Below are 24215 nucleotides of genomic sequence, written 5' to 3'. Positions count from 1 at the left end.
CACTGTTTGGGAGGACAATGTTATCAAAAACGCTGGTGAATGGAAAGATAATGACAGTCTACGGTTTTGCTCGGGATCGTTTTGTCAAAGACATCGGAAGATGGACTATAAGTGACCTCCCCCAAACTTTTCTTTTTTCTCAGTTTTACTTTCTATTTCACTTATCTTTTTTCTGTGTGCCTGTCTGAAAATAGTTCATATTTACACACTGTTATGATGTTGAAGGATAAGTCGTCGGTTGGCTCAACAGTTGAGCAGTTAGTTACGAGTTACTGTGAGTGCAATTGGGTGATAGGAGTCCTGCAGCTTGCCTCAGTTGGGGAGGCAAACATAGGAAAGAGTGTTTTAATGTTCATGGGTTGGTTAACTGCCGCATTGATCGTTTGTTTGTTTTGTTTTTTGTTTTTCTTCATTAGACTTTTTTTTTTTTTTTTCATCCCATCATAGTGAACTATTTCCAACTTTTTGAGCAGAGGAATGTCCGGAAAGTCATGTATTAGATTTACATCATGGAATGTTAAAGGTCTTAATGGTCCTGTAAAGAGGTCAAAAATATTTTCGCATCTTAAGCGTCTTAAATCCGATATAATCTTCCTCCAAGAGACACATTTACTCAATTCAGACCATCTTCGGTTGCAGAAACCATGGGTGGGACACATTTTCCATTCTAAATTCAATGCTAAGGCAAGAGGAACAGCTATAATAATACACAAAAAAATTCAGTTTTCTGCCTCTAATGTTATTGCTGATCCTCAGGGCCGTTATATCATGGTGTCTGGGAAACTATTTAACACCCAGGTCTTGCTGGTGAATATATATGGCCCCAATTGGGACGATAAGAATTTTGTACTTAAGTTGATTGCGGCTTTACCCAGCTTTAACACACACTACCTGATTTTAGGTGGTGATCTAAACTGTGTAATGGACCCAAATTTGGACTGTTCCAACCCGAAACCACAGGTCCCTTCTAAAATGGCGAGTGAAATGTCAGCCTTTTTTAACCAGACTGGCTGTGTAGACCCCTGGCGTTTCTACAATCCCCATAATAAGGTTTTTTCTTATTTCTCACATGTACACCATTGCTATTTGAGAATTGATTATTTCTTCATAGACAAAAACCTCCTCCCTTCAGTAAAGGGAGTGGAATACTCCGCTATCGTAGAATCCGATCATGCGCCCTTACTGTTAGATCTCTCCTTTCCATCTAACTTCTCAAACTACATATGGCGACTAAAGTCATCACTGCTGTCAGACAAATCATTTTGTCAACATGTATCCTCTTCAATTGACAACTTTTTACAATTTAACTCAACAGAGCAAATCTCCCCCACTCTTCTTTGGGAGACATTAAAAGTAGTGCTTAGGGGGGACATTATATCTTACACAGCATTTATCAACAGAGAGCGAGAAAGGAAAAGGCAACAGTTAATTGAGAGAATTTCCAAAATTGATAGTCCGTACTCTTCTTCTCCTACACCAGAACTTCTCAAAGAAAGGATTGATCTTCAGACCAAATATAATTTAATTTCATCAAGCCAAGCAGAACAGCTTATTCTTCGGTCACAGGGTTTTTTCTATGAACACGGTGACAAGGCTGGTCGACTCTTAGCCCATCAACTTAAATCAAGGTCTTCAGCACAACATATTTCCCAAATTGCAGATGAGACTGGAGATCTAACAATTGATCCCCTTACTATTAATAACATTTTTATGAACTTTTATTCCAGCCTTTATAAATCAGAAACCCCTAAAGATCAATCTAAATTGGTAGAGTTTTTTGATCAAATAAATGTTCCCACTATTTCATTAGAATATAAAAAAGACTTAGATCATCCCCTCCAGCTGCAAGAAATATCTGCAGCCATAGCAGCCTTGCAAAGTGGCAAGACCCCGGGGCCCGACGGCTTCCCGATTGAATTCTATAAGAAGTTTTCTTCTAAATTAGCTCCACTCCTGCTCAAAATGTTTGAACACTCTCTATCTCAAGGAGCTCTGCCAAAGTCCCTTACTGAAGCACTGATTACACTATTATTGAAGCCTGAGAAAGATCCAACACAATGTAGCTCATATCGACCAATCTCTTTGCTAAATGCAGATGTTAAAATTTTAGCTAAATTACTAGCTCTCCGATTAGAGTCTCCCTTAGTTAATATCATTTCAGCTAATCAGACAGGTTTCATAAAAGGTCGGCACATTTTCTCTAACATCCGTCGCCTCTTAAATGTTCTTTACACCCCTTCATCCCAGGACACCCCCGAAATTGTAATATCACTAGATGCCGAAAAGGCATTTGATCGGGTGGAATGGGACTACCTTCTTTTTGCTATGGATAGGTTTGGATTCGGCCCAAGATTTATAGAGTGGATCCGTCTCCTTTATACTTCTCCTCTTGCTTCAGTGATTACTAATAAATGTCGTTCCAAAAATTTTTTTTTGGTCAAGGGGTACTAGACAGGGATGCCCACTTAGCCCCCTTCTGTTTACAATCGCAATCGAACCACTATCTCTGATATTAAAATCCACACCTTCATTTCATGGCATAAACAGATGGGGTGTAGAACACAAGCTCTCATTATATGCGGATGACTTGCTTCTTTACATTTCAGATCCTCTATCATGTATAATTGATATTATCCAAATTCTGCACAATTTTGGGACTTTCTCGGGCTACAAATTGAATATTACTAAAAGTGAATGCATGCCTGTTAACACACTTGCTAGGCAAATACCCGACTCTGTGTTTCTCTTTCGCTTGGCTAGATCTGGGTTTAAATATCTAGGTATCAATATTGCACACACCTTTAAAGGACTATATGAAAATAATTTTACTCCTCTTTTGATTAAACTCAAATCTGATCTTCAAAAATGGAAGATCCTTCATCTAACCCTAGCTGGCAGGGTGAACTGTGTTAAAATGACAGTTCTTCGAAGATTCTTATATCTATTCCAGTGCCTTCCCATCTTTCTACCCAAAGCCTTTTTTAATAGATTAGACAAATCTATTTCCAGTTTTATATGGGATGGGAAAACTCCTAGGATTCGGAAAGAGTTTTTACAGGAAAATAGGAGAGATGGTGGGTTAGCTCTACTTAATTTTTTATATTATTATTGGGCGGCTCAAGTTCAAAAAATAGTCTACTGGATGCACTCATCAGGAACTAATGATTGGTGTGAAACAGAATCTAAATCCTGCACAGCAACCTCTTTACAAGCCCTAGTAACATCTAGCCTACCTATTAAAACAGCACAATATACATCGAATCCGGTTGTTCATTCTACTCTTAAAATATGGACTCAGTTACGCCAACACTTGCAGTTAAGACAAGCACTTCTGTCTCAAAGTCCAGTATGCAATAACCACAAATTTGTCCCCGCCAAACTTGACTCTGCATTTAAACAATGGCAAGAAAAGGGCATTGCTCAGTTTAGTGATCTCTATATTGATGGTCTTTTTGCTAGTTTTAATGATCTGTGTTCCAAGTTCAATCTTAATCAAGCTGACCTTTTTCGTTACTTTCAAATACGTCATTTTGTGAACGCCCAAAGCCCATCATTTCCATACACGCCATCCAAGTCTCCTGCAGACTCTCTGTTTGAAGTTCCCTTCCACCTACAAGGTTTTATTTCAAGAATATATACAATTCTTTTGGCTTTAAAAAGTGTAGGAACGGACAAGATTAAAAGTGGCTGGAAGAAAGAGCTTGGCACAGTATTTTCTGAGGAATTTTGGAGAAGTGCCCGAAGTAGAGTGAACGGTAGCACCTCCTGTGCCCAACTGAATTTAATACAGTTCAAGGTTCTGCACCGCATTCACCTAAGCAGAACACGGATTGCTTCTTTTAATCCTTCTTTCGACCATCAGTATCCAACTATCTATCTATTATTATTTCTATTTTATTTACTTTTTTATTTATTTATTTACTTTTTTGTTTATTTATTTTACTTTTTTTCCCTAATATTTAAACTTTGTAAACATGTACTATAACTGTTTAATTCTTGTCTAAGACAGTTTGTTCAGGGGTGGTTGGGGAGGGTTTAAAAAAAATAAATAAAAAAATGTCAGAAATGGGTGTTGAATAAAAGTCGCCGGATGCCTTCAAATGTTTTAACTGTGATATTAAGGTGAAGTTCTGTTAAAAATGCTAGCCTGATGGAGTGGATGCGTAGGTGCTGTCCGTCAACGGCTCTTACTCAGGGTTCGGCAAGCTATGATGACAAAAGCCGTTTGTTACACGGAGGCCTTGGCATTACTGCTTAATGATTTTAAGTGCCATCATTCAGAGATGATTCACTGCGTCTGTGTGCTAAACTTTAAAAATGACTTCCCTGCATTTGCCGTTGAACAGTGCGCTTGGTCTCTGTGTGTGCCTGTACATATGTGCATATGTGAGTCATAAGGAAGACACAAGAACAGAAAGTGCTCTTCTGTTTTCTAATGAGTTGAAATCACCTGCAGTGTAGCTTTCTGACTGAAGAGCGCAACTCGACACTGTTGACACTTTCGACAGCAGGATTGTGAGGCATTCAGGATTGGCTTTTATTCAAAGCGATTTACAAATAAAAGAAGCAATAAACCATGGGAATAAGTATAAAAAAAATAAAATAAAAAAAAATCACTTTTTTTATAAAGGAACACTGTCCAACAATTACAGCAGTTTACAGCAAACTACTTCATTATAGAGAAAACAATAAATGAATAAACATATATAGGCCTAATCATAAGCTATGACAAAAATATGAGTGGATAGTTACAAAAATTACAATTACACAAAGTAATTCTTGAAAAATATCTTTGGACTAAATGTATACAATCTAAACATGTTAATAAAAAGGTATACAGATTACCTTGTGTTCTTATCAAAGGCATTCATGAAAAACAATTTATAATATTAGATTTATATATGAATTTGAAAAATTATATATATGCCTACAAATATAAAATTACAAAATGTTTATTGTAAACGTAATGAACAGCTTTTTAATGGGGCAACAAAGATATGATGGATACGAGAGAACAAGACTGGGTTTTCATAATATTTCAGTGCACAAAACCATTATAATATGAAACACTTCTAAACAGAGCGACACAAACCGCTTATGCGCATCCCGGGTGCAGATGAGCTTAAAACAACATGGAGTCAGAGTGTGCAGCGCGAGTGTGCATTGAAAAGTTCACGGCACCCAGAGAAGAGATGTTGAGCGCACAAATCCTAGTATATAATGTATATCTGTCCACCAGTTCACTGATTATTTGTTTCTACACAGTTTTAATTTCCAGTTATTGTGCGTGTGATGCTAATTAATAGTCCATGTGTTGTCACTGTCACCGAGTAGCGAGTAGGTTACAACATCGTTCAGAAACAGCTAACGTAGATAAACTCCAGCCAGATAAAGTCACTTTGCAAACCCACAGCCCTTTATCTACAGATCAGGTATAATAATGGACATTTATTATGTGCTGCCTGTCGTAACCAACCGAACGTGACGCGCTGTTTGAATGCTGAATGAGGGCCATTGTGTGTTTTGAAGTGCCATATTTGAACATACAGTATTTGAATTTAAAGGGGTCATGAATTTAGAAATCAACTTTCCCTTGAGCTTTTGATATATAAAAGGTCATGGTAATATAAGAATATCCTGTAAGTTTCAGAGCTGAAAACTTCCTTGTTAGTCAAAGAAAAGCTTTTATTGACAGCTGGCTCAGCAAACGCTTCATCTGCGAATGTGCTTACCTGTGATGTCAGAGATTAGTGAAATGCCACCTTAACCAAAGAAGACAAGCCTAATTCTGTAGCACCGCCCACCGACTCATGCATGACATGACATAAATAACAGCTAGGCCTACGTGGTACTAAACGGATGGCGCTACTGAGCAGTAAACATGCTCAAGAAAACAATATATTGTGCTTTGCCTGGTTGTGGAAGAACACAGTCGCTGCATAAGCTTCCTTCGGATTCTAATATTAGCAATGCATGGTTGAACTTTATTTTTAATGAAGATCCAGCTCACAAGGGAAAGACATTGCATTTGTTCGCTACATTTCACAGCGGATTCGTTTGTAAACAAGAGACTGGATTTGCAGCAAGAATGAGATTTTCTTTTATAAACTAAGCTGTGCCTTCTGGATCTGACAGGAATTGTTACATTTGATATCTACTGATTATGCACCTGACCTGTCTAACTAAACATAACGTCCATGAGGTCACAGGCTGGAGTTTGAGGTGTTGTTGGTTCATTGTGCTGCGATTCATGATCAGACTCGGACATGTATAGGCCAGGGCTCGCAAAGCCCGAAGTCCGTCATTAGCCCCAGGACAATCTTAAATAGTGAAATAACATTCATTTCTTGATGTGCATTGTTCACTCTCTTGACTGGTAATTTGAAGGAAAAATACAAATCGCGGAAGTTTTGAACATGATGATTTGTCTGCAGTGAAGTTTTGCTGATGCATGTATTTGGTTTGTGGGTGCGCGCGCATGCATGTGTGTGTTTGTGTGTGTGTGTGTGTTAGTTATGCATACATAATGTTTTTGAATGTTTTTGAATCACTCAAACGTCCTAAATTGACCTCAGACAACAGTATAAAAAAATAAAAAGCCAGTTCATGACCCTTTTAAAGAAAACTTATTGCTTCAGTAGACTTGAATGGACCAAATTTATTGTGTTCTTTATCTTGTGGGGACTTTTTTTGGTCCCCATGAGAAAAACAGCTAATGAATCATTCTAAAGGGTAATTTTGTTTTTCCCTTTTGGGTGAACTATCCCTTTAGCATAAGAAATAATGCCACACTTCACCAAGCGTGCAAAGGAACGTAAACACTTTTGGATCAATGCCGATGCATACTTATTCTTTCTGTCATGGTTTGGGAGAAAATCGAAGATTTAAACCCTTTTAATGCCTCCTAATATTGCAACAAAACTTAATTCCCTGCAGAGAGAATTAACCTCTTTATTCCCTCTTTGGCAAAGATAAATAAAGCACAATGTCTGCAAAGAAATAATTACATTGACTAAATACACACACATAAAAACAAATAAAACAATGATTTCTACTTTCATGCTAATCTATTCAGTTGTGAAATATGTTATCCATTTGTGCATTTTAGAATTTTATATTTATTTTTTTAATTCAATTCAAAACTTTCAAAACTTAATTTAAAATCTAAAAAACAATTCATATGAAGCCTTTGGGAAGTTTGAGATTTTTTATGTTTTAAAAGAAGTCTCTTATGCTTTATTGCTTTATTTGATTGAAAATACTGTAAGAGCAGTAATATTGTGAAACATTATTACAAATCAGAATAATTGTTTTATATTTTAATATACTTAAAAATATATTCCTGTGACGGCAAAGCTGAATTTGCAGCATCATGACTCCAGTCTTCAGTCACATGATCCTTCAGAAATCATTCTAATATGCTTATTTGCTGCTCAAGAAACATTTATCACTATCAATGTTGAAAACATTCTTTAACATTCAATATTAAGTGCTGCTTAATATTTTTTTCAGGATCCTTCGATTAATAGAAAGTTCAAAAACCGCAGTTATTTGAAACAGAATTGTTTTGTTTTTACAGTAACTTGTGATCAATTTAATCCATCCTTGCTGAATAAAAGTATTAATTTCTTAAAAATGGTAACTTACTGACCCCAAACTTTTGAACAGTAAATGAATGCCTTATAAAATCAATTATAGGTCCAGGATAAGGTATGGATTTAATAAATGACACCTTTGGAGAGAAAAAAATAAACTATGTAGGACACAGAAAGTGCTAGTGATGGGAACACATTTTTATGACAAAACTATGTAATTGGATTAATATATAAAAAAAATTTTTTTTAATGTTTTTTTATTTTATTTTATTTAATCAGGTACCTAGATAACGTAATGCGTGCAATGAGGTGCTTCTGTCAAACCTTTTCTTTATCTTCGCTCTCATTTGTCCGATCAAAGATTTCTTTATGTCTCCCATGCTCTTCTTCATCATCAAAATCACCATCACCACTTCTGTCCCCCTGCAAAACATTCAGCAGTGAGCCTGCTGTGCACATCACGAGCAACTCCACCACAAGAGGGAGTGCCAGCTCTACAAGAATCACCCCCAAAGATCCATTTTCCTTCAATCTACTAAAGAAATTTGTCTTTCTAAAAAACGGCCAAAGACAGTGTCATTTTATCTTGAGATGAATAAGAGTAAAGAAAATGCGCTCACGCTGGGGTCATCCTCCTCACATTGTTCTTCTGCTGCCCTGGGGTCCGGTTTTATCACCAGCTGTTGGATAGACCCCTGACGGAACAGGAAAGAAAGAGAGAGTAAGAGAAAGACAGAGAAAAATGTAGGAGTTGGTTGTTCAGCAGTCTAAAACAAAATCAAATTGCGTGTGTAAAAGATTGCTGTGTATATTTGCAGAAGGCCAAGTGGTTAGTCACACTGCAATCATGTTCGTACAGAAACGCTGCCTGGAGCTGTAAAATCTACTGTCAGAATGAACTGTGTTCTGTTATTATCATTCTAACAGCAGCAGACAGCGTTCAGGAGGACAGCAGCACAGATTCACCCGGCGCTTGGAGATCTGCCAACAGAGCTTAAGGGAAGGTAATACATTTAGTACAGTTATCAGCAGGCTTTCAGATGAAGCACCTCCTGCTTTACTCATTAGGATTTAATGGGTTCTTTTAGCCACACATTCATTGAAGCACAGCTGAGAATTATGATGGCCATCAGCCACTTTCATTATTAAAGGCATTATGAAATGTCCTAGTCCAAACAACCATAAAACTATGACAAACTAAATTCAATTAGAGCCATTACAGATAACGCATATTAACACAATAAATTTCATTAGTATTACCTCCAAAGGGAAATATGAAATAACACAAGCTCATCAACAAAACTGACAAACCTCAAAAGTGCTTTTCCAAGAGGGCACAACAATAATTACAACTCTCTAAAAGTTTGAACCCGAGACCCTTGGGGTACTAGCCAGGTTTAAACGCATCATTATGTCTCTATAATTGAATAGAAGAGTATGTGAGAGTTTCATTGTTAGTCGTGGTCCTCTTTTCCTGAGGGAGGCCACTAGCATTATTCCATTTAACACAAAGAATTCTACCTTCCCGAAGTCTTCTCCATGCCAACAAGCCTCCCTAAACACAATAGCACACCAACTCATGGGACAAAAGCTCCTCAGCTGGAATAGTTCAAATCATATGGGGCAGAGGACAAAAAATTCTGAAAACGTTTTGAAATCATGTTTGGTATGGTCGGTGTGGTAGAATTTGAATGTGAATAAATGAGGTACAATTAATTTGTTGTCAAATAATGCTTTTGTAAAGTAATATTTTTTAATGTTTTATTATTATGATATGCATCGTAATATATATATATATATATTAAATGAACCAGAAATATTGAACTGAAAAATATTAAATGATCAAATTATTCTCCTGAAAGCTCCAAACAGGTATATGCACCAACATTAAAAGTCTGGGCGAAAATGGCTAAAAATTAAAAAACAAACAAACAGGTTGTCATAATTATGACTTTTTATCTCAAAATGTTGAATTTTAGGTCTTAATTTTTACTTTATCATAATTATGATTTTTATCTCATAATATTTTTTTTAATAATTTCAATTTATTAACACATAAATTAAACTTTTTATCTCATCATATATGACTTTTTATGTCATAATTATCACTTTTTATGTCATACTTATGATTTTTAATGTGGCGGAAATGGGCTTCCTTAGAAAAACGATAAATAAATACCATTTCAATTCTGTACTATTTAATTTAAATATACAAAATATTACAAATAAAATAAAAGGTCGTTAGTGAAGTTAGGCATCACAACATTATAATGTACAGTATGAGAAATGGATATGAGATTTGCTAAAGATTACATTTAATTTATTTTTAAATAGTTTCACAGCTTTGCTTTGACTGTTATATGAGGGCAAAGAGAAAATTAGCATGCACAATTGATCCAATATCAACTGATAACAATCATTTAAAATGTCCTATCCCATTTCAGTTTATAATCACAGTCTCAAAAAGACTGCAGATGACCAACACCTGTGAAGAGACCACTCCAACTCCTGCGAGGACTTATACACATTATAAGTCGTGTATTCTTATTTCACTTATTTCTGTGCCTTATTTTAATTGTCATATTGACTAATAATACATTGTTAACTAATCTGTGTGCTTTGTATGTGTGCATTTCTGAAATGCATAACATGGACAAATCACTTTAAATTGTAATGTAGAGTAGACACATGCATTTTCTGTGAAGCAGCTTTGAAACGATATGTATTGTGAAAAGCGCTATACAAATAAATGTGAATTGAATTGAATTAAACACTGCCTCTTTGAAAAGTTGTCTTATATGTGCCTACACTCTCATATTGCAGGTTGCTATGATATGAATAACCTTGAACACCTTTTTGATCATGGATCAGTGATGGATGATAAACTGACAAGGTTATTCTGAATGTCATTGTGCCCCAATCGATTTCCGGCACATGATATGCTCAAGGCCCCAGTCAAAATCAAAACAAAGTTATAACTCATATCCAGTCAATAAATGTACAACACTTAAAAGCAAAGGAAAAGGTGAATATGAATATTAAAATGACAAATGTCAATGTTATCATCAGTTATGATTTGTGAGATGTTTAAACTGTATTTCCTACAGAATGTTTCTGAGTTTTGTGAAAATGTAGATGGTGACATACCACAAATCTCTCCAGGCCAGTACTGCCCGCATTTGCCACAAAGATGCCCGAGCCCGACTTAAAGCTGAGGGGCTGCTGGCTTCTCTTCAGGGGTGCGCTGTGGTACTGCTCGCAGTCCATATAGAGCCGAACTTCCTCATGCTCCACCGTCAGCGTGAAGCGGTTCCACTGCTGTGTCATGTCAGGCACTTTAAAGGAAGCCACCTCCATGGTGTCAGCAAACCCTGGCTCGCTGTAATACAGCACAATCCTCTGGGTCTTGTCCTCCACGGGCGTCAGGGCCAAGCCCAGGTGCACGATCTTCTGGGAGGGATCTGTGATGGCGAACAGGACCCCTCCTCGAGAGCTGGAGGGCTTGAGGGTGACAATAATGGCAAAGTCCATGAAGAAGGGCTCAGGTACAAAGGACTGGGTCAGTCGACCTACATTAGCATTAGGCCCAAAATTGTAGGCAGGGAAACCCTCATAGCCAGTGATGAAGGACACAGATGGAGGGAGAGGAACGCCAACTAGCTCAGTGAGCACTAGATGACCCTTGGACCCTCGCTCTGAAAGAAATCACCCAGTAACAAAGAGAATTATTAAATTGAAGGACACACTCATAATATATAGTATATTCTCACAATTATGAAAATATGTCTCCTAATAAATGAACATATAAAAATTGAAAGTTTTGAAAAAGAAAAAAAAATTCCAATGAAGATTAGAAGGTCATAAGCACACAGAGAACTGACAACTCATGACTTTCTTAAATGAGAAATTCTGTGGTTTCTCTTTTCCATCATAAAAGAATCATGAAAGAAAAAATATGTCTGTGTGAGAAACAAGACAGAAAATGACATTGTGATTTACTGGTATTTTTTCCATCCTGTGAGCTGTTAAACGCTGCAACTGGGACCATTTGAGCTCATGAACTGGATCAGTATTTTTTTGTGAACCATGATCAACTGAATTATTGAAAAGATTGAAAGTATGATTTGTTTCTGACTACATTAAATCTCACATGAACTCCCATGATCTGTTATGAAACTCTAGATCAGGGGTGTCCAAACTCGGTCCAGGAGGGCCGCTGTCCTGCAGAGTTTAGCTCTTGCTTGCCTCAACACACCTGCTGGAGGTCTCTAGAATGCCTAGTAAGACCTTGATAAGCTGGTTCAGGTGTGTTTAATTGGGGTTGGAGCTAAATTCTGCAGGACAGTGGCCCTCCAGGAGCAGGATTGGACAACCCTGCTCTGGATGGTACAAGCTGAACTCATTTGGTAGCGATCACGTAATTATCTATTCTACATAGCATAGCTGATTGGTGTTGTTATTTCAGCGGCCAATGAGCTGCGGCTCAACATTAAAGTCCATACTGGTTGTGTTGCTGGTAGCAGTCTGCAGCGCGCTTTCAGAACACATCTGGAATCAACATCTAAGATAAGTGATTGATGTTTTATTGCACATCTATGTTAGAAATGTTTTTAACTAGCATCATGTCAACTGTTGCACAACTGAATCACTGAAGCATAAGCAGCGGTCTATTTTGTGTCATTGTGGTTTTATACGCTGTTAGCATGGATATGAAAACCGTGAAAAAGTGAAATAAGCATTTGCGATTTAAACGCCGTTCACCATATTTAGCCGTATAACTTTAATGATGCATCATTTTATTTCCAAGAACAATGTTTTCATTATCTATGCTAAATGTGTTCGGTTGATTCAAATGTTTGTGTCAGAGTCACTCCAAAAGAACAATCAATATCTGTTTATAGTCTTGTTCAGTGATTTACTAAGCATAAGTTATGCAGTTGTGTCTGCAGGTGAAATGGTCTATTGGAAAAAAATTAAATAATAACCCCCCCTTGTTTAACAGCCACTGCATCTGAAATCGGATAGGCCTACTTCCCTACTATATAATATGCTAAAAACAGCACGCCAACAGAGTACATAGTATTCGAAAAACAGTAGGTAAAAAGTCCCTGGATGAACTACTACTTCTGCCAAGATTCTAAAGTGCACATTAGATGGACACTTTGCAATCCCATGAGGCCATGGGAGAGGATTTATGTATAGCAGTGAAGCAATGCAACTGACACAGATAGGTCACATGACAGTAATTTTTACTATATATAACATAATTTTTGGAACGTTCCTGAAGCAAGTTCAAATTCAAACGTTGTACCTACTCAAACAGTATGCCATTTCGGATGCATAGAGAGTTCTGGTAATGTCTGTTTCTGATGATGGATATGCTCCGCATGTGTTTCATGTGAGAAATGCAGTCCAATCAACTGTTAGTATGTAAACCTGGAACATTCTGGGTTCCCAATACACAGCCTCAGCAGCAGCTTCCACCTAGGCAACAGCAAGGGGCCGGCTGCAGGAGGTTCGCCCAGCCCGTCCAGGCCCCTGCCAAAAAAGGAAGAAAGAGAAAGTACAAGCGGCCATGAGATGGGCGACCCAGAAATGGAGGGAGCTGCTCTTCAGGAGATGGTGACCGCACAACGCTCCTTCCCCCGGAGGAAGGCTGGGTGGAGAATCTTGTGTCAGGGAGGACGAGGAGCAGGTCTTGCTAGTTGCACCATATTGGCCCAACCAGACCTGGTTCCCAGAGCTCATGCTCCTCACGACAGCCCCTCCCTGGACGGGATATGTGCGCTTAACTGCTCCAGTTAACCCTGTTGGGTTCCTCCATCACCCCTCAGCAGTCAGACGTGGCAAAGCATCCGATGCCAGGCCTAAGACTTGTATGCATTGTTGGAACCTGTGTTAGGCTGGTTGCCCATGTGTTGTGATCCCTACAGTGATCCCTGTCTTTCCCTTGGCAGAGCCCGTCCATTGGGAAACAAGACCTGATTGTCAGGTTCCTGAGGGGGACGAAAAGACTAAATCTGCCTCGACCTACCTACCTTCTTGGGACTTGTCTCTGGTGCTCATGGCACTTCAGAGACCACCCTTGAACCTTTGCAGTCAGCGGAGTTAAAAATCCTGTCACTGACTGTCATTGGCTTCCATCAAGAGGGTAGGGGACCTGCAAGCATTTTCGTGCCTGGAATCCCTGGAATGTTGTGATCCCTGCAGTGATCCTTGTCTTTCCCTCGGCAGAGCCTGCCCTGCTGTCTCTGTCAGTGCCGTCCTCCCTAGAACTAGGCTAGGAGCCACCCCAGAGACATTCCATATGTTGCACTGCCCCTTTGGCCAGTCCATATGTGTCACTTCCCATGATACCTCCCTTCGTGCAGGATGTGGCTTCCGCAGTGTTTCTTTTCTGCTAGAAAGAGCACGCTTTCCCATAATTACCAAGATTCTGACATCCTCGTAGAATACTCTGAATTGTCATGAGAGCTTAAACTTGTACCATGTGACCGCCATCTATGAAAATACACACAGCAAAAAACGTTCTTAGATTTAGTAAACAAAAAGTACTACAGTATACCACAAATCACATTCAAATGCAATGAAGAGAGATACAGTAAAAGTGCTTCAGTGACTGCATGGAGTAATGGGATAAATTAGATCTTAATTAAGGAACACGTCTGGACCCCAGGGTTAATTTCACAATCTTCCTCTATGCTTGTAATCAGCAGGTGGACCTGTAACCGAAGCTCCATCAGTGACCCCAATTTCCAAAAAACCTCCTGCTGCTAATCCTATTATTGTAATATCATGTGATAGGGATTTAGCTTTATTCTTTGAGAAAAGCGAGCTCATCGAACACCATCAGGCTGATCTCTTTCACACAATTGCATGGCACAATTAGAAACATTTTAGAGTTAGAGTTTGGAGTAAAGCTGCACTTCAATATCTGTTAGCCTCATGGGTGAAACATAATCTCAGTAATGATTCAACGGCAAAGCTAAATCCAAATCACATTTGGATAAGTTAAACTAACAAGACTTAATGATACACAATAACACACCTTGCGTATGCAAATCTCTCCAGTTGGTTAATTACAAAATGTATTATGAAATCCTCAATTAAACTAAATACATTTACAGTCAACGAGGAAGGTTGTGTCTTTGGGTTAGCAATAAAAATGGCTAACTAACATGTTTCAAAACTTACTCCTTTCCCTTCATCCCCCATTCCCACACAGTAAAAAACATTTTGTTAAATTAATGTAAAAAAAACTGTTAGCTGTGGTTCCCAGCAATTCTCTGAAAAAATACTGTGACAATGTTTCCAGTCTTACAAAATGCCTCTAGGCCTATATTTTACAATTCATAACCATGCATTTCATGTTAATATACCAACTTGAACTACCAAAATCTGCCCTTTTAACTTAAAATGTACCGATAACCACCACAATAGTACAAGTGGCACAACAGAAAGACACAAGATGAATAAGAGTTCATTGTAAGTGGCCTGTCCACTAAATATTGCCAGTATTCATATGGTGCACAGGATCATAGACACATCCAAAAAATAAAACGCCATCAGGGTAACACACACAACACTAAAATAATGCAAAAACTTAAGTTGGGTGACGTACATTGATTTAACCAATTAACAGGTTTTACTGTAACGTCTTACAGTATTTCACTGTTGTATTTTAAATTACAAACATTTTATACAGTGCACTGACACTCACCACTCTTCCATATTCTGAGAGGTTTCTTAGCTCTTGCTTTGCTGGATCCCACAGTGGGCTGAGGAGGAGAGGTTGGAAGGACAGGGGTTATGCTCTCCTCTGGTGCTGTAGTGATGGGTGCAGTTGTGGTGACATCAGGAGTGGTCTTCTCTGGGACCCATAGAAAACTGAACCACTGGATTTGAGAGGAGACACTGACCAGGCTCAGGAGCACCAGACAGGTCAGCGGCAGCACCGGGACCGCCATGCTGCTTGGCCGAGCAGGGTAGAGGAGCGTGCGTTGACCGCTGTTGCAATACAGCCAGAACGTGCTATATCGCTCCTCCCGCACGACTGCTCTCTGTACCCCCTAGGAACCCCCTCAGTACCCCTGTGCACCACGCAGACTTTGGTATTCAGCAGGGCAGCCAAATGTCCGATCCTCTACGCCATCATAATGGGATTGTTGAGCACACACAGAGGGAGAATGCATAGCCTTTGACCCCCACCTCGGCCCCCTCCTTAAACCCCCTCCACCTATTACCACCTCTGACAAATATTCAGCCCATGGCAATGAAGTTTGCTTACAAAAAAATGGAGGATTTCACAACAGTGTGCAGCTATGGAGAGTTTTAAAGCGTGCTAAATGTTTTTATTTATCTAACTAGGAAACACAGGTCACGCTGAATGCAGGGAGCAGCACACTTCCATAAGAAGACATGCTGGATGAATTTTCAGTGGCACTGGGTTTCATATAGTAAAAGTTCACGAAGGTAAACAAAGTAATACAGCAGAGCAGCGGTGCAAGGATGCATTCAATTGATCAAAAGTGACAGTAAAGACTTCCATTTCAAATAAATGCTTTCTATTCATCAAAGTATCCTGGTAAAACTTGTGACACTGCTAGGGTCAGATTTTTTTATGTTTTTCAAAGAAGTCTCTTATGCTCACCAAGCTTATATGTAGTTGATCAGAAATACAGTAAAAAAGTTAGATTGTGAAATCTTATTTCAATTTAAAAGAACTTTCCCATTTGAATATATTCAAAATGTATTTATTCATGTTATCACAGCTGAATTTTCAGCATCATGCTCATGCGTCTTCAGTCTGTCACATGATCCTTCAGAAATCATTCTAATATGCTGATTTTCTGCTCAAGAAACATTCCTTATTATTATTATTATTAAAGGGGTACTTCAGCGCTGGGAAGATGAATGTGTATTTAAACTGGGTCATTTATGTAGTAGAAAGGTGAAATTATTTTTTTTTTGGTGCCTTCTAGACCGAGAAAAGACAGAACATTTATTTTTGTCTCATGTGGATGAAAGACAACAACTCCCAGAATGCACTTGCTTCGCTGCCCTACGAGGCGACTCCCAAAGCCACGGCTACTGGTCGTCGTTTTGATTTTCATAGTAATAAAATAATTTCGTTCAGTTAGAGAATACACACTACAATTAAAAACTGAACGTGTCTTTTCAATAAAGTGTGAGTGAGCGAACGAAAGTCACGACACAAACGCATCAGGAGTCAGATTTCATTGATCACGAGAGCGGAGCAGAACTGAGGTAAGGGCGGCTGTCATTCACGGCGCGTGTCCAGTCTGGTGCGTTTTCAGATCATGCCTGGAAGCTTAACTTTCATAGGAATTCATTGAAAAGTTGAAACACTCACTTTGCTCCGCACCGATCCGTTATGAATGCCCGAGCCGGGCGGCCGTGCGCATTTACATTCTGTGAGTGAGATCCCACCCCCTATGGGCGGGTTGATAACATGCGGAACTAGCTCCTTCTACTGGTTGTAGTCTCTAGCCTCTGGCCAAAAAATCCTCAGATGACACAAAATGATGATATTTGCGTCATCTGAGGATTTTTTCGAGAAATAAAATGCATAATTCTCTCGTCTCAGGGGGACATTAGGGGGGAAAGTACGATAATTCGAATATACTACCATGTTTCTACTGATACAAAGCTTAATGCTAATCGCTGAAGTAACCCTTTAATGTTTAAAACAGATGTGCTGCTTTATATATATATATATATATATATATTTTTTTTTTTTTTTTTTTTAATTGATAAATTTTTTTCAGGATTATTTGATGAATAGAAAGTTCAAAAGAACAGCATTTATTTTAAATAGAAATGGTTTGTAACACTATAGATGTATTTACTAAATAATAATGATTTTTTTTTTTTTTTAAAACCTACTGTGGCCAAACTTTTGAACGGTACTTTCTATTAAAACTTTAGCCTGGAGTTATCAGACAATTCTCAGAAGGGCAGTCATATTCTGGAAGGCCTCTATGTTTAGAAACATGGGAAAACAAGGAGTTTGTACTTTGCAAGCAGAGGGAAAAATCAGGGCATGGAAATATTGAGCCAAATTCATCAGCCAAGTCTCCACAGCTCAGTGATCACAGCACATCAATACAGTGACAAAGAGAGTCTGTTCTGATCCATACAGTGTGCTTGAGATTGTTGCAGATTGTTAGGGCTACAATAGGGTTGTTGGGAGAAAGGTTTCATCTTCAAGTAGACCTGAATAGCCAATGGGGACACTGCCACTAAAATATCTGTTCTGTTAACATTCATCTGACAAAATAGAAATACAATAAAGGCCTGTTCACACCCATGACCAATAACTATAACGATAAAGATATAATGCTAAAGTCCACACCATAGCTAACGGTTACGGCACAAAGAAATTATATAGTTGGAGTCACTTTCAGAATTTTTTTTCCCAGCTGAGCTGATGAACATTATTAGACATTATTCCATTACAGATTTGCACAGAACTCTTGCACTACTTTCTAAATGTCGATAAAAAAAAACGATTGCAAAATTTACTGATGTTATATTTTTTCCTCTCGCGATAATTAATTTCAAAAATCATGGCAACGGATGTTAGTACGTTTGAGTATATCGCAGCCACCTGTCATGGTTCTGTTTGTGTTTTGGACTTTCAGATTGTATTTTGATTCATTCCTGTGTTCCTTTGTTCACTTGCATCCTGACCTTCGGTCTTTGTCTAGTCACTGTTATGTTAGGTTGTGTTTCCCTGGCCGCCTGTCTGTTCCCATGTGACATTATTAAATGCCTTTCTGTTTCTTCAATTTGTTCCTGGTTCCCGACACACCACCGCACTAGCGATTATTTTTATACGAAGGAGATGTAGGCTTGTTATCCAAACATTAATGACAAGGAATACTTGAGAGCAGTCACGTTTTATGTGTTTCTAGGAGGTTATAGTACGCAATTCTCCCTCATATCTGCTTCGAGGTCTTGATAAATTGTGGCATTTCCTTGTTATTTAGAATCAATAATTCCCGTAATTCTTTTGTCTTTTATAAGTTTAATAAGAACTCTGTCTCGTCTTCCTGTAAAAAAAACTGCTTCCTTTGCGGTTTTGCTAAATATTCCTTTTTCAAAATGCCTGAAAAACCACCTCATGCGAGCGTAAAAAACGATATATGGGAGTTCCATTGGGCATAGCCATTTTCTAGTCGAAATTTCAATTTGCGCAATTTGAAGGATAATGGAAACGCAGCTACTGACAGCCAATCAACAAAAACAACTGCAGCACGGGCTTAGAATAAACAGAACACTCTCGTCCGCTGGTATAGAAGCTAATATATCATTATAGTTATCTTTATAGTTATTGTTCTCAGTGTGAAAGGGCCTTAAGACTTTAATATGTTTAAAAAAATTTAAAACTCTTTATTTCTACAGTAAATCAATAAAGAGTGGACAACTCTGAGCTGAACAAATGAACCTGTCTGATTTTATTGACAGTTACTTGCCTTAAATGCCCTTCAACCTTTAAATCCGCTAAATATATCCTGCTTCATTTACCAATCTGATGTGCCTATACATTCCTGTTCATCCCAGTAATGCATCCTGCTGTGTGTCAAATCCTGACTCTGGGTGCTTGAAAGTGCAACACTTAACATAGCCTGGTTTTGGCGAGGGTCAACTTGCCATAGCGTCTCATATGAACATGAAGGAACTCAAACTGTTAGCCTTTATTTGAGACCCAAAGGTTAAGCAGGAGAGATGATGTTCCCATCCAACCAACCACACTATTCCCTTTCCTGTACCCCAGTAACATTCAGTAATTGGTTTATTGTCAAAAGCCATCAGCTGTGCAATACTGTGGATTTCTTGTCTATAGAAAAGTCTCAATTAGCAGCCGTGGCCTCCGCTCAAGGGCATTATGGCTAATGGAGCAATTAGACAGTACTGTCCTCTAAATGCCAGAGCCTGAATTAAGAGCTATACACAAATTAAGTCCTAGACACCTTATTTGCATCACATTTCTCTTACTGAAAAAGCCAGTATTTATACAGAGACATTTTATTCTAATAGCCAATTACTGCATAATTCGACCTCTTGAAGCACATATTGTGGTACTTAGGTACTGTGCCTTTTAATTATAAAAAACTTTTTTGAGAATTCAATAACTACTGATTATAGAATCACATATTTTAAACCTTTTGTGGTAACACTTTACTATATGGGCGCTCAAATATCCATAAATTCATGCTCAACTAATGCACTGATAATCACATGTTAACGTATGACTCATGAAGATCTAAACTAGTAATTAATGATTACTGCATCAGCAAATAATAAAGAGTCTATATGATTAATAGATTAAGTAATATATGAATTGTTATTAATTAAATGTTTTATCATATATTAACTAATAGACCCTTTTCACAGACTGTGATGATTCCTTTTAACAGTCATCGTAACTTCTGCAAAGTTTTTTGTATTTTAATTTCTTTTTTAAATGCATGTACATTTATAACACTACTTTGTATCATATTACTTTTGCATCAAATTACAAAAAACAAGTTACTGCTGCTGTGTGGGTGTTTCTAATACAGCATCTATGGGAGTGATGGTAAAAATTAACATCTTTCTTTTCACTGCCGTTATCAATCTCACTCATTTTTCCCCCTCTTTTTGAAAGTTGTGAAATCACTATTGTGGAGTTTTTCTTTTGCTATTTGAGCACATGGGGACACAAAAAAATATTTAATGTATAGGTCTACTCTCATTCACCGCTATAAAAGTTAATCCAACTATGATGACTTCCGCTCTGAGAAACCCAGAATGTGAAAAGGGTCTATAGTGTAAATTAATGTGTCAATTACCACAATGGGTAGAAGCCATGTATTTCAACTTCCAGTTCCAGTAATCATTAGACTTCATCAGACTTTACTTGTTGAGGCACATGACTATTGACTAATTAAGTAAAATGTAATTTTGGTTTTGCCATCCACACTAAGCAATGGATTTAAATTTTCAGCCCATACTGCATTGGATTGGGCGCGGCGCGACTCCAAACTCTTGCGCTACTTCTGTTACGATGGACAAACAGACTTGCCATGGTCTGTCCTGTCCAGTGTTGACAGCTGTTCTGGCATGGCGCGATAATGATCTCGTCCAGTTTAAACCCAGTGTAACAGCCCTTACGAAAAATATATAACCATGGTTTTATGATAGCAAAGTGTAGTAGTGTATAGTAAAGTGTAGTAACCATGTTTTTTTGGCTAATTGATTATCATTTATATAATCAAATTTACCACAAATACCATGGTTAAACTATGGTTAGAGTAGCAAAACCACGGTTAATTTGTGGTTACCATGGTTTAACTACAATAACCATGTTTTTTTGGTTTTATTTAATGATTATATAATGATACATTTGCAAATAATTATCTAATGATGAATTAAAGCCAACAACTGGAAGTTGAAGTGCATATTGACCAATTGTAGTAATTAACACATTAATTTACACTATTAGTTTATATGTTATTAAGGAATTAATACATGATGGCATTTAATTAATATATATTCATATATATTACTTAATCTATTAATCATACAGAATATTTATAGTTGCTGATATAGTTTATTTATAGTTTATTTAGTTGCTGATGAAGTAATCAAATAATGGTTTATTTGTTCATGAGTCATTAACACATTATTATCTGTGCATTAGTTAAGCATGAATTAATGCATATTAGTGCACCCATATTGTGAGTGTTACTGGTTCTGTAAATGGAATGGAACGAACTGTTTAAATCAGTGGTTCTCAAAGTGTGGTACGAGACGAGTACCACTAGTGGTACTCAGGCTGCCTCTAGTGGTACGCATGAGGAATCACTAAATACCTTAATGTCAAAACACAATACATTTTAATTTAATCTTTGTTTGAGTAAAGTTTTTTTTTTTTTACATTTAAGTACAGTACAGTTTTAATTTACCTCTACAAAACACATTTTAATTTAATCATTATTTCATCATTTTATTTACCTGTATGTAAGCACAGTGCAGTGTTAATGTACAAACTGTATTTATAATGTTAAATTGGCTGACAACAATAATATTCTTATTAGGAATAAACTGCCTCATTTTTGAATTGTGCAGAGCTGTAGCTGAATAGTTAGGCCGACTATGCTACTGTATTTTAATGTTGGTCATTATGGTGGTACTTAATGCCAAATATTTTCTGAGGTGGTACTTGGTATAAAAAGTTTGAGAACCACTGGTTTAAATAATCAAACTGACTAGCATGTGTCAGAAACCTTGAAATATCACAAACAGTGATCATCCAGCTCTCCCTAGTGGTGAATTACAGAAAATCACCACTAGTGGAAGATCTACTCACTCAAACAGACTCCCTGAAACCACACAAAATGTGTCAGGAAATCCCACAAACATGCATAGCCTACTGCAAATCCTATGAAGACATATAAACAAAGCGATTAGCCAACATGCTAAAGATGCGTCACTCATTTTAAATGAAAACACATTTCGATGTAGAAACACATATGAGTTTGAACCCTGCACTGGATCAAGTATCAGTGTGGTGGTCCGTCGTGATTGGTTGTAAGTGCATTCGAGGGTCTGAGTGTACTGAGGGATTAGCATCAGAGCTAGTGAGAGAACAAGAGCTGACAGTAGTTGGGCTTCAGTAATCAATTAGCAAAATGAAGGAGGCTTTGTGGGTGAACAAAAACAGTGCTTAGCCACATTAAATCAAAATCACACTCCAGAGGCTTTTCAGTAAAATCTGCACTCGTCTGTTTTTTTGGTGACTCTGTGTGTTACTTAAGGGCAGTAGCATACTTGATGTCAGACAGTATTTTGTGGCCTGTTGTCTGATTAGTAATTTACATCACCATCTCCAAATGTTTAGGAGCAGAAACCCCACCGTTATAACCCAGGGAAACAATCAGTGGGTTTGTGAGGTACTGAATTAGGTATTGAAAGGGAGATTGTTGTTTTGCAAGGCATCTATATAAATCTGGCTAAATTATAGTAAATACTGTGTACTGTACAGTGAACCAAAAAAGTATTTAAACCCTTTTGGACACTTAAATCACTCCAAATGTCTGAATGCCATTGCATAGATAACAAAATACCAAGTGACAACGGTAAAGAAATGATGCTAGAGCTTTTCTCACAACAACCTTCACTTTTATGAGCCTTGATTTGCAATGACTTTTAAGCAACTGGTTTCAAGGTGGTTTAAATTTTTAGTGAATATTTGAAGTCATTTCAAATGTGTCCAAGCTCTTTTAGGGGCTACTATACATATACTATACACAAATATATATTTAAAAAAAAGAACAGGCAAATTCAAGCATGAACTGAATCGGAAATAAGTAGGCAATGATCCACCCACCTACAGTTACAGTATATTCCTCCTAGCCAGTGTAAGCACTGCCCTTTACTTTGAACTTATTAAAGAGAAATTATTAAATAATCATATATAAAGTGCCACGAGATGAACCCTTTACCAGGTACACAGGTGTTTGTGCACTGTTAAAATGGTCACCTCCACACTAAAGTGAGATCCTGCCAAATATTTTGGTAGTCAAGTTATCTAGCAGCAATATGTATTTTTCAATGTTTTCTTTGGTACCATGACATAAGGCAGTGCGTGACATCACAGAAAGTCCATTTTTTGAACCAATCAGATTGAGCTTCTGGGTGGGAGGGAGGAACCGTGTCCGAGCAGACAGTGGCCTAGTGTTCTTCACACTGACTCAGGTCATTATAACCTCCTCACACACCTATAAGAGTAGAAAGAAGCTCAAACTCAATGCTGCTTCTGTGTAACGTGTTTTCTTTATGGCAACAGTCCCCACCCGCTTTTTTTTCTTGTTGTAGATATGCAAGTAAGCACAGCTTTCTGCAGCTTTTTGAGAGCAGGAAATGTTTGGTTTTACAGTGACCAATCCATTCCTCTTACATTTAACTGCATGTATAACTTTCCTTATTAAACCGTGAAACATTTCAAATAACACTGAACCACTATGAAACGGATTTGCCATACATGGATGGTGTGGCATCAGAAAGTTCCACCTTTTACTCCATTATTCAAATATGAACAGGAGTTCAGCAGAAATATGGCAACAGTATGACACCCAATACATTATATCTCCCTCTTATGAGTACCAGAGAAGTCTGCAGGTATTGTTGGGAGTTGACCATGCTCATTGTAATGCAGAGTTCCCAAAGGTCAGTGATAGACTCCTGGGCAGAGAATGATAGGAATGTCCAAGCCCCCAAGTTCTGTCCAACCTAAATCATTCAATCACCCACCTGGAGGTCACAGTTGACTGACAATTGTGGAGGAGGCTCCCCAAAGTAATTTCAAAACTGCATGGAGAAGGAGTAAGGCAAAGAGAAAAGGCAGCCCTCAAAAGGTTATTTGGGGGTGATCACTGATTTAAAATATATTAAATAAATAAACAATTCATATTAAAAGAGCATAATCTCTTGATGTATAATTTGGTTTATTTTTCGTATTCATTCATTCTTTCTTTCATCTTGAAAGTACTTTTATGTGATGCTTCATGTTGAAATGAATTCTGGGAAATGGGGTTTGTGATCGAATCAACC

General features: G+C 37.8%; 1 protein-coding gene across 6 annotated transcripts in view; it reads right to left on the bottom strand.

Annotated features, from left to right (window-relative positions):
- col15a1b (collagen, type XV, alpha 1b) overlaps nucleotides 1-24215 on the bottom strand; it is a gene marked incomplete at its 5' end in the record, with an annotated part of 77069 nt that overhangs the window by 43897 nt on the left and 8957 nt on the right. For 3 of the 6 annotated variants that reach the window (XM_079818383.1, XM_079818384.1, XM_079818385.1), the window contains 3 exons: nucleotides 7920-8018; nucleotides 8216-8290; nucleotides 10743-11290. In XM_079818383.1, the coding sequence (XP_079674509.1) occupies nucleotides 7920-8018; nucleotides 8216-8290; nucleotides 10743-11290 (722 nt within the window). Of the gene's footprint in view, nucleotides 1-7919; nucleotides 8019-8215; nucleotides 8291-10742; nucleotides 11291-15315; nucleotides 15767-24215 lie in introns of those variants that run through there. The other 3 variants (XM_079818381.1, XM_079818382.1, XM_079818380.1) reach the window with 3 other exon arrangements.

This window comes from Gobio gobio, assembly GCF_949357685.1.
Source record: "Gobio gobio genome assembly, chromosome: 6".
In the NCBI taxonomy this organism is placed as follows: domain Eukaryota; kingdom Metazoa; phylum Chordata; class Actinopteri; order Cypriniformes; family Gobionidae; genus Gobio; species Gobio gobio.
The sequence above is the reverse complement of the archived record's forward strand: the minus strand, read 5'-3'. Positions and strand labels throughout refer to the sequence as shown.